This window comes from Oncorhynchus masou, chromosome 12 (genome assembly GCF_036934945.1).
Source record: "Oncorhynchus masou masou isolate Uvic2021 chromosome 12, UVic_Omas_1.1, whole genome shotgun sequence".
Taxonomy (NCBI): domain Eukaryota; kingdom Metazoa; phylum Chordata; class Actinopteri; order Salmoniformes; family Salmonidae; genus Oncorhynchus; species Oncorhynchus masou.
Window position 1 is genome coordinate 46374987 of NC_088223.1, and position 11368 is coordinate 46386354.

An 11368-nucleotide genomic window follows, 5' to 3' on the forward strand; every position below is an offset into this window, starting at 1 on the left:
CAGTCACTTCCTAATGCTGTGACGTTCGTCTGTTGGTCCCCTGGATGTTTATTAATGATTGCTATCCCAGAAACAACGGAAGCAGTTATCACAGAACCTCGAAAGTGAACAATGAGAATATACTGTATACTGCACAATACCTAACACCAACATTCATTGACAATACAGGACTGTTTTACCAATTTTTTTTTAAATAATAATTGGTGACTTTGGGGGTGAAAATGGGGAATGGGGAGGAAAGAAGAGATCAAGGATCAGAGGAGGAAGAGGAAAGATGATAGCGAAGAGAGAATAAAATCAGAAGAATGAGTGAATGGAGTGTATTTACAGCTTGTTGTTATGAGAGGATGTTGAGGTTAACCCTAAGCCTAAGAGATGAGGTGATGGAGGTTGATGTCATGGTTGACTCCTGATTGTAACTCCAGACTGTGTGTGTGTGTGTGTTCATGCGTGCCTGTGTGTGTCATCTAGACACAATGGATGAGACAGACAGAGCCTCATCTCCCAGGCTCCACCACCATAACCTCTCTCGTATGGTCAACATATCCCAGGCAGTTTCCTGGAAAGCAACAGGATTCAGGATGCAAAGAATATGTTGTGAGCAACATGCTTGGGGCTCATTCAAAAGTTCCATAAGCAAAGGCTGTGCTCGGGTATTTCAGAAGACTATTGGATTTTGGCATGTGGTCTCCTGGTTCGGATATCAAACTGTGTGGCTTGTGGCTTGGTCTTGTGGCTCCCTGTTTAACCATCTGAGACAGTCAGACAGATTTAGCCTACTGTAAGCAAGGGGAATACTGACACCTAGTGAAGGTAAAATAGAACTAGAGGGATATTTTACAGTCTCCATTACCTTGTACAGTAAGTATATCAATAACTTGGGTGTTACACTGGTTTTAACGCAGAATGTCAACAGTGAGACGTAGGTTGACTGAAATTAAAGCTCCTTAACCCAATGTTTATTTATCTTGCCCTGTCACCCTACATCATCTCTCAGATCCAAAGGCCCATGAGTGATCCAATGACATTATTTATACTTAGGATTTATAAATAGGATGACACAACTGTATGAATGAAACAGCATAGCAACGGAGTGTGTACTGATCAGATCACCCACACAACGGTAAACAGACAGATAAATGTAATGTTATTGTAAGCAGTATTGACTCCTCAACTGTTGGGTGTGGTCACTAAGCGAACATAATACCACTACAGGTGAGGTGACAGTAGCCTCTGACATCATCCCCAAGTGAGGAAACACAGGTAACTAACAGTAACACACCTTTGGGAAAAGGTGATGCCACAGTATTCTCAGTTGGATGACGACACCTATCTACCTGGTTTGGATAAACAAGTAGGTTGTTAGGCATTATTGTATTCTGTCAGGATCTGCCCTTAGCTTGGCTCCCGAACACAGCATCATGGAAGGATAGCAACACGTTGTCATCTGACTATAAAAACTTGGCAGATGAGTGATTGCCTTTAGGGGAAGAGTTTCCTGAACAAATCCGTCAATGAACGTAATCAGCAAATGTCATCTACTATATTTACCTGTATGTGCTCTATCACTGTCTTTACATCATAGAAATTAGTCAACCAACAGACAGCAATGACGATTTTCTAATAATGTATCTTGCTCTAAATTAATGAATTAATGAGTGAACGAACAACTCGTAAATCGTCAAATAAAATTAAATGTTATTTGCCACTTGCGCCGAATAAAAAGGGTGTAGACTTCACCGGGAAATGCTTGCTTACAAACTGTTCAACGATCCAAAGTTAAAAAATAATAATAAAATGAAAAATATAGTAACACAAGGGGAATGCAATGCACAAGAATGGAGCCATTTACAGGGAGAACCAGTAACAAATCAATGTGCAGGAGCACGAGGTATGAGGTAGATACACTACATGAACAAAGGTATGTGGACACCTGCTTGTTGAAAAACATGGGCATTAATATGGTGTTGCCACTGCCCCTTTGCTGCTATAACAGCCTCCAGTCCTCTGGGAAGGCTTTCCACTAGTTTTTGGAAAGTTGCTGTGGAGACTTCCTTCCATTCAGCCACAAGAGCGTTACTGAGGTCGGGCACTGACATTGGGCGATTAGGCCTGGCTCTCAAACGGCATTACAATTCATCCCAAAGGCGTTCGATTGGGGTTGAGGTCAGGGGTCTGTGCAGGCCAGTCAAGTTCTTCCACACTGATCTCTACAAACCATTTCTGTATGGGCCTCGCTTTGTGCAAGGGGGCATTGTCATGATGAACAGGAAAGGGCCTTCCCCAAACTGTTGCCACAAAGTTGGAAGCCTAGAATATCATTGTTGCTGTAAGGTTAAGATCTTCCCTTCACTGGAACTAAGGGGCGTAGCCCGAATGATAAAAAAGCCCCAGACCATTATGCCTCCTCCACCAAACTTTACAGTTGGCAATATGCATCTGGGCAGGTAGCGTTCTCCTGGCATCCGCCAAACCCAGATTAGTCCGTCTGACTGTCAGATCGTGAAGCGTGATTCTTTACTCCAGAGAAGGCGTTTTCACTGCTCCAGAGTCCAATGGCGGCAAGCTTTACACCACTCAGCTGATGCTTAGCATTGTGCATGGTGATCTTAGGCTTGTGTGCGGCTGTTCGGCCATGGAAACCTATTTCATAAAGCTCCCGACAAACAGTTATTGTGCTGACTTTGTTTCCAGAGGCAGTTTGGAACTTGGTAGTAAGTGTATCAAACAAAGACAGACGATTTTTACGCGCTTCAGCACTCTGCGATCGCGTTCTGTGAGAGTTTGTGGCCTACCACTTTGTGGCTGAGCTGTTGTTGCTCCTAGATGTTTCCACTTCACAATAACAGTACTTACAGTTGACTGGGCAGCTTTAGCAGGGCAGAAATTTGACGAACTGACTTGTTGGAAAGGTGGCATCCTATGACGATGCCACATTGAATGTCACTGAGTTCTTCAGTACGGGCCATTCTACTGCCAATGTTTGTCTATGAGTGAGAGTGTCAGTGTAGTGTGTGTGAGTGAGTTTCTATATACTGTGTATATATATAGGAGTGTGAGTGTGCATAGAGTCAGTGGAAGATAGACCCAGTGCAGATAGTCCGGGTAACCATTTAATGAACTATTTAGCAGTCTTATGGCTTGGGGGTAGAAGCTGTCTCGGAGCCAGTTGGTCAAAGAGCTGATGTTTCATAAATATATGGTTCTTACAGCCGTCTAACCTGCTGTTTTGTTGATTTTGACTAATATATCTCCATGGTCATCTAGTTTAGTGGTGATATACTGTAGGTCGAATAAGAATGCCTTAGTATATTGAATCCTGAGCAGTGATTGGCCCATTGCCAGGAAGGAGAGAACAGTGATTCACCCGTAGCCAGGAAGGAGTCAGGATGGGATTTCCTGTTGGATCCTTTGTAGTGTCAGACAGATACAGGGCCCAGTGTGCCTCAGGTGTCAGTCCTGCAGTGTCTACAGTACCCCACCTGCTATAGGACCAAGGCCAGACAGTAGCCTGCACTATAGGCCAGACAGTACTCTCACTACCCTCCACTGATTAAAAGAGACTAGAGAAGAGATGGCACTGACATTGACTGAGAATATCATTTTGTAGGTCTATTGAGGCTGTTTTTTAATCAGGGATCCATTGATGTGGGCTTTAGAAGTAATAAGGGTCCTTTGTTTCTGAAATTAGTTTTTTTCATGTGGTTTTTATGATAAAAAAAATAGGCTAAAGGCACAGATACTTTACATCCTGTGGATTGACTATCAGAGGATGTCTCGTTCTGATATGTGAATGAGTGTCAGATGCCTGTGCTGTTGTGGCCTTAATTAAAGATGGATGCTGCAATGTTAGGGACTTTTTGGTCAGTTTTCCAAAATGATTAACTGGTCTGTCTCCATCCCTTCTCTCATTCTATGTTCTAGGATGCTCTTTGATCTCTCCTCTGGTTGTTTGTCTCTTTACGATGTCAGTCACAACCATCCCTCTCTCTCTCTCCCTCTGATGACATCCCTCTTTTGAAGAAGGGAAAATGTTTGAAGCCACTGCTACTACTTGATAAGAAGTTGAAATTCCACTGCAACAAGAAAAGGTCCTAAAACACAAAAAGTTACATTTTCTCTCTGCCAACAACACTCTCTCACACCTGAGCCAAGCCCACATCACAACACAAATCACCACTCTCCTCAAGACTTCAAAGTCCATTTTGAAGTCAAAGACCACGGCCAGGTGAGAAAGGAATCAATTCATTATTCATCTTTTGAAACCATTTAGTTTAAACCCATGTAATTTTGTGCCCCAAAGACAAACTACAAAGCCATGATCAAATTAACTATAAAGAGAGTTTGATGTCACAGGTTCATCTGTTGTGTTCTGCTGCCAGCCAGCCTCTCTTAAACCTCAAAGGCTGCCCGGCCTGTCATAGGTGTCGACCATGTCACACTGCCGCCGCTCCCTCTGCCCACTTCCTCCTCGCTCCGATAGCCATCGACACACAGAGCCTGCGGGCCTAGTTAGTGCTCCTTCCTGTATTTAATTAAGAGTGCTGACAGGTCAGGAGCGTGAACGTCCTCATGCGCCTCTTCCTGCCGTCCTCCTCCTCTCAGCTGCCCGGGACGCGGGTGGCTGCGTGTCAAAGTCCACTTTGTTTACCCACCATATTGGATCTGCCATGAAGCATCCTGAGCCAATGCCTGTCCCTACTGACCTGAGAAAATGTCTATAGAACAAAGTCAATGAAGACCAAGTCCTGCAATGACTGTTGCTTGTGCCTACCTGTGTCTCTCTGTCTGTCTGCCTGCCATGGAAAGAACTGGAGCAAAGATAAGGTCAAGTTGTGCTATTAATACTGTACTGTTATTTTGAACGAGATGCTATCTCTGATCGACGACTCCCACCTAACTGTCTGAACGCAACTGCACTTGTTGATGTACCACTCAGACAATAACGAACACCCAGCGCCTGAGGCTATACTCCACTCTGTCAGGCCAACTCTAACCCACGGGCCTCTACCCCGTACATCAACCATGACCCAATTACATTGGGTTCAAAACATGTATCATATTAACAAACATGCACAAGTTTGAGATGCCCAGGCTCCATTGATATTGAGTCTGTTCAATGTTTGCTTCTTCTGCAAACCAGCAGACAGTGGCCACTGGCCTTTGTAGCTCTGTGTTGCCAGAGAGCGATAAAGAGGGCACTGCGTTATCAAACTGTACACACAGAGCATGGGAAGGGGGTTTCTCTCTAGGAGAGGATGGAGTTAGTTAGCCTGATTATAATGTTCCCATGAAAACAGAAATGCAGCTTGAAACTATAATGATTCACTAAGCCTGGCCATTTCCATTTCTGTGGAAAGAGATGGTGCTCTCTACATAGGCTCCCCTGCAGGGGGTTACAAAAGCGGTTAGTTGGGCGGCAGGTCATTTAGTGGTTAGAGTGTTGGGCCAATAACCGAAAAGTTGTTGTATTAGCAGTGCACGCTGGTTAGCAGTGCACGCTAACCAAAGTTGCCAGGTGCACGGTGTTTCCTCCGACACATTGGTGCGGCTGGCTTCCGTGTTGGATGCTAAGAATGTTGGATGTTAAGAAGCACTGTGGCTTGGTTAGGTTGTGTCCTGTGACTCAGGACTTTCAACCTTCGTCTCTCCCGAACCCGTACGGGAGTTGTAGCGATGAGACAAGATAGTAGCTACGAAACAATTGGATACCACAAAAAAGGGGTAAAAAAGAAAAAATATATGCATTTTAGAAGACAACATTTTTTAACCCAAGCGAATTACAGTTTGACATAATAAAGGACTTTTACCGGAGATTCATATTGGACAACTGTTTAATCCCCTACCCAGTCTGGGGTCATCAGGTCTACCCACATACAACCGTTTGAGTCCTGGGAAAACCCCCTCTACTAAAACAAGTTGGCTTTGTGAGATATACTGTAGCTTGACAGGTGAACAAGCCTGACTTTTCAGTTAGGGCTTAAAAAAAAGAAAAATGATGTTGTAGTATTCATCATCAAAAGTTGTTGCCCTCCTCTTTCTATTACCGATCTCATCTTCTTCCTCATCATCATCAACACCATCATCTCCACCATCACCAAAACAATTCCCAAAACACATCCCCCTGCATCAGTACGATGGGAAAGGTAGGTTCTCTCTGTCTAATCTGGAATAATGATGCAAATTATTTTTTTTAAACGTCCAGCCAATAATTTGCATTTACACAAAGCAAAAAGACTGCCTCAGAGGCACTTCAATGACTAGGTTATCACATCTGAACTTCAGAGTTAGATTGTAAGGGGCTGAAGTTTGGTATCATGAACACTGTTCACTTCAACTCCTGGATACATTAAGAGAATACCCTTTAAGATCCTTTTTGTGGATAACTAGGCCTACACGATGGAAGCAGGTACGCTCATGGAGGGTACGGTACAGTATATTTTCTCATATTTCATCTCAACATGGAAAGGCCTTTGTGCAAAACATCTTCAAACAAGAATTGTTTATGTTTAGTGGCCGTATAAATGAGCCTGGCTAAGTCCTTATTATAGATTTAATTGACGTTGAAGCCATGTTAGGTTACAACTGAGGAAAAACAACATGTATGTTTTGTGTCCTGATGGATTAGCCTATGGCATTTTTTCAATGCCTTAAAATATTTTGCTTAAGGTAGGTAGTTTAGCATATTATATTACTGGTATCTGGTAACTTTGAAGTTTAAGCCACTAGGGCTCATCGTTAGCCAACTGAATAAATCAAAATGACATTTTCCATGTCAATATTTAATTTATTTCTCAATTTCTTCCCCATTACACTTTTTTATGGATGTGTAACATTTCTGAGTAGCAAGAAATAGCCTACCATTTCTTAGAATGACTGCTGACATCACTGTTATATCATTGATGTACGGCCTAGTACATCACTGGGACCAAGCTTCCTGCCATCCAGGACCGATATACTGGACTGTGTCAGGAAAGCCCCAGAAATTGTCAAAGACTCACAAGTCATAGACTGTTCTCTCTGCTACCGCACGTCATTCGGTACCGGAGCTCCAAATCTAGGACCAACAGGCTCCTTAACAGCTTCTACCCTCAGTTATAAGACTGCTGAACAATTAATCAAATGGCCACCCGAACTATTTACATTGACCCCCCCCCCCTCATTTGTTTTTATACTGCTGCTCCTCGCTGTTTATTATCTATGCATAGTCACTTCACCCCTACCTACCTCGACTAACCTGTACCCCCGCACATAGACTCGGTACCAGTACCCCCTGTAATCTAGCTTCGTTATTGATATTTAATTGTATTACTTTTTATTATTATTTCATTTGGTAAATATTTTCTTAACTCTTTCTTGAACTGCACTGTTGGTTAAGGATTTGTAAGTAAGCACTTCACAGTAAGGTTGTATTTGGCACATCTGACAAATAAAGTTTGATTTGATTTTGTTTAGGCGTATCTTGCATCTTCTAGACTGTATTATCTAAAATGATTTTATCTGAAATTAAATCATATGACAGGGTGGGTTCCATCTAACTTCTCCCATGATCTCATGGTATGGAAACTAGAACATCACAAGGGATGAAAGAAATCAGATTGGACAATGCCAATGCACGTTGTATCCATTGTTAATATAATATCTTAAATAGGGACTTTCTGTATCATATATTTTCTTTTGACAGTCCTGAGGAAAATATGCTGCCAAAAAAAGTATTACTTTGTCCCGCAGCTCTTGCATAATTATTACATTTGGAGCTACTAGACTGAGCAGATTTTCCTTTTCATTTGATTGTACAATGTGTCTAGAGAGAGAGAGAGAGAATATCCTGCCTGTAGGCTACTAATATATTGACCAATACATACAGGTCAAATGTTTAATAACATTATCATAACAATGATCACTATTTATATTCTCTGGATAAACAGGTTATGACTCTCCCGTGGTTTCTTTGCAGAATACTCCAAAAGAGTGTACCAGGGTGTCAGGGTCAAACACACTGTCAAAGACCTTCTGGCAGAGAAGAGGCAGAGACAGACAAGTGTTCCCAGGTTCAACGTGAGTTTACTTTTCAAGCTTGTCCTCTTTTGCTCCCATCCATTTTCTCTGTTTCGGTCTTTCGCTCCCTAGTCGCCTCTCAGATTATTTACATTCTGTATCGTCTTTCTTTCAATTAAACAATCAACGAGACCACCACCGACCACACAAAGGAAATACCCATGGAGAGAGTGTGTGAGAGAGTGAAAGTGTGTGCTCTCAAGAGGCTTCGGTTGACAGTAGGCTACATCCCTGCTGGGCTTTCTGTGGTAGCACTAGCAGGTCACCTATCAGAATCCTGAAATCAGACACACCTGCCAATGCTACTAGCCTTCTCCCCAGCAGATCAGTTCAGACAAGCAAGCCATTGTTGGGCCCCAGGCAGTTAAGCTGAGGTTAGGCCATCTCTAAACCCAGGCCTAGATCAAACAGGGAAAGACAACAAGCTCCTTTCATCAGTCACCACCAAATCATAAAATGGCTGCTCGTTTTCAGTTGGGGACAGGTCAGTCTGATGACTGATCACAAAGAGCTCGACTTTTTTTCATTAACTCTCAATGGGAATGGGGACTGTTTAAATAAACTGATGTATTGTCAATTGACATATATTTGTATTCTCATAGATATGGTTGGTCATTGTTGGCTGTCTGAAAAGCTTGGTTCATACACCTCTATGAAAATAGAATGCAGATATATGGTTGGTCATTGTTGGCTGCCTGAAAAGCTTGGTTCACATGTGCGTCTTATGACAGTTTATGTGAAACCATTTCAAATGGTTCATGCAGCAGAGCATGAGGGAATGTACCTAGTTCTGCTATTACCCTGTAATCATTACCGTCCAAACAGTTGAGAAGAATAACAAAACCTGTGTGAAGGAGAATTTTGGTGGTGATTTGAATAAAATGGACTAAACTGGAAGGACAATTGATTTATTCTAAACGGAATGATAAACTGGGGTCATTTTGCCCGTGCATTGCTACTCAGAGTAATTGGAAAATACAAGTCCATTTAACGCTCATATATTTTTCACTGGTCAAGTGTTTAGATAGGTATGGTATAATTAAATAAACCAGTCCAACTCTGCAGGTGTGATGTCTTCTCAGCCATCAGGCCCAGTCAGTATTGGCTCTGTATTCTGTCTGTGCTGTAGTATACTAGTTTGTGTATCAAACATGTTTATTTATAAAGCCATTTTTACATCAGCAGATGTCACAATTGGTTTATACAGAAACCAGGCCTAAAACCCCAAAGAGCAAGCAACGTGTACTCACTAGGGAAATGGCACTTGGAGGGGGTAGGGCACATCCCAATGGCGAATTGGCAAATTACATTCAAATTTTTACCCACAACATTTGCCTGCTTGCCCTCCATTCCGCCTCCTTCCCTCCCCCTCGGTCTCACTCAGTCTCTCCCATTCTGTCTCATGCTCATTGCTTACTTCCTCTCACTCTGTCTCACCGGAATTGTGCTTGATCCAAGTTCAGTGCATTGTTTTGCATAATGTGCGCGCACACACACACACAAGTGGTGCCAGTGTGGTAGATAGTACTCATCAGTCTCTGTCTCACCAGCAGGCTGGGACAAGTAATTCCCAGGCAGCCTTTGTGCAGATGCCAGGTGAGTCTATTGTTGGAGCCTATTGTAATACTCACTATGGCTGAAGCTTTTACAACAGCATACAGTATGTGGGGTTCATATGTAAATATACCTGCTCCTATATAGCTCAATTGGTAAGAACATGGCGCTAGCAACGCCAGGGTCATGGGTTCAAGTCTGGCTGGGATCACATATACTAAAATGTATGGACACACAGTAATTTAAGTCTCTTTGGATAAAAGTATCTTCTAAATGGTATATATTATTGGAGGGGGGTTACACTGGAAGCTTCACCTCTAGACTCTTTCTACAGGATCCCATATGCTTCCTGGTTACTATAGCATGAGGAGGCCCCCCTACCTGACTGACTCAGACTTCAGCCCATCCACTAAACAGTACTCCTCAGATCCCTACAGCTCAGCCCTGGGGGGAAAGGCCCTCTCCTTCGACCACACCTCCACTTATCCTGCCTATATTGACAGCTACTATACACCCGAGTCATTTGGGGACTACCGTGGTGCCACAGCCTTCTCTACCAGCGGAGGATCCCTTTTCCCCACCTCGTCTCTACCTCATCTGCTACCACCTCTCCCTGGGGAATCATCAAATCTCCTCCTGGTACAAACACATTTCACCTTAACTGCTATGGAGACAGTTTCAAAAATAATACAGAGACAGAGAGTCTTCCTTTAGTGTGTCACAGTGCATTTGAGCTGCTGTCTTGTAAAACGTAAAGGTCTCCCTTTTATGGTCAAGTCAAGTGTAAGACCTTCAAGTTGTAAAAGACACCAGTCAGTCCTCAAATGCTTCTCCATTACTTTCATATTTGTTTTATCATCACAACCTCTGAGTATTATGTGAATACAATAGATCTGTGTTGCTCTCTTAACCTTCCCCTCACTGTTCTCATATGTCTTCCCTCAAAAGAGAGACTCTTGGGAGCAGTCTGACGGACACTCAGTGAGCCAGGATGAGGTCCCAGTGCCCACCACAGCCACCTCTGGCCTGGCTTCACCTGACACTGACAGCCCGTCCCTCTATCGGCTGATACCTGGCCGTAGTGGAGGATCCACCCTGTCCGGCTCCCAGCCCTACTCTCTACACCCCCTGGAAGAGGTGCACTACCCTGGTGCCTCGTACAGCCCTTCATCCAGCTACCCCTCCAGTTACACATATTTGACATCCCCGGGGGAGACTTCAGGGGTCAAGGTATCACCTGTGCCCTCAGAGGACCCTGGCAGTGTAGCCGTCACCCTCAGTGATGCCTCGTGGGCCAAGGATGACGGGACTGGCTCTTGGTTGCCATATGAACCCAGGAAGGCCTATTGATGCACATGGACACTGACTGAGACACGAACTGACATGTTGTTGTGGACATTAATGAATAGCTACAGTACAGTTCACTTCAGAGTCACTACCACAGAGAATGTGGCTGAATGTGGATGTGGGTTTGTTATACAATATAATTATATACTTTGTATTCTGTTTGACCTGTATATAAACATTTAATTGTGCAAATGATAAAATACAGATATAAATCTTTGATTGTGATATATGTGTCTGTGTTTTATAACTCTCTCTCTGTGTGTGTGTGTGTGTGTGTGTGTGTGTGTGTGTGTGTGTGTGTGTGTGTGTGTGTGTGTGTGTGTGTGTGTGTGTGTGTGTGTGTGTGTGTGTTTATAACCATTTAAAAACATTATTCAAGAAGCTAGTATGAAAATGCACCATTAGGCCT

General features: G+C 43.2%; 1 protein-coding gene across 3 annotated transcripts; it reads left to right on the forward strand.

The window, feature by feature from the left end:
- Positions 1-6237: 6237 nt before the first annotated feature.
- On the forward strand, positions 6238-11167 carry pou2af2 (POU class 2 homeobox associating factor 2). 3 transcript variants are annotated; one of them, XM_064980779.1, is made up of 5 exons: positions 6238-6424; positions 7958-8058; positions 9609-9654; positions 9947-10251; positions 10561-11167. In XM_064980779.1, exons 1-5 carry the CDS (start codon positions 6400-6402, stop codon positions 10960-10962), a joined length of 879 nt encoding a protein of 292 aa, XP_064836851.1. In that variant the 5' UTR covers positions 6238-6399; the 3' UTR covers positions 10963-11167. The 3 variants fall into 3 exon arrangements, with proteins under 3 accessions (XP_064836851.1, XP_064836852.1, XP_064836853.1); XM_064980780.1 differs by having other exon boundaries at positions 9612-9654; XM_064980781.1 differs by having other exon boundaries at positions 6238-6409.
- Positions 11168-11368: the final 201 nt, after the last annotated feature.

Excerpts from the sequence above, each read along its gene's own strand:
- pou2af2 (XM_064980779.1), top strand. The coding sequence starts at position 6,400 with ATGGAAGCAGGTACGCTCATGGAGG. Across the intron at positions 6,425-7,957 it reads AGCAGGTACGCTCATGGAGG|AATACTCCAAAAGAGTGTAC; the intron begins GTACGGTACAGT and ends GTTTCTTTGCAG. Across the intron at positions 9,655-9,946 it reads AGCCTTTGTGCAGATGCCAG|GATCCCATATGCTTCCTGGT; the intron begins GTGAGTCTATTG and ends CTCTTTCTACAG.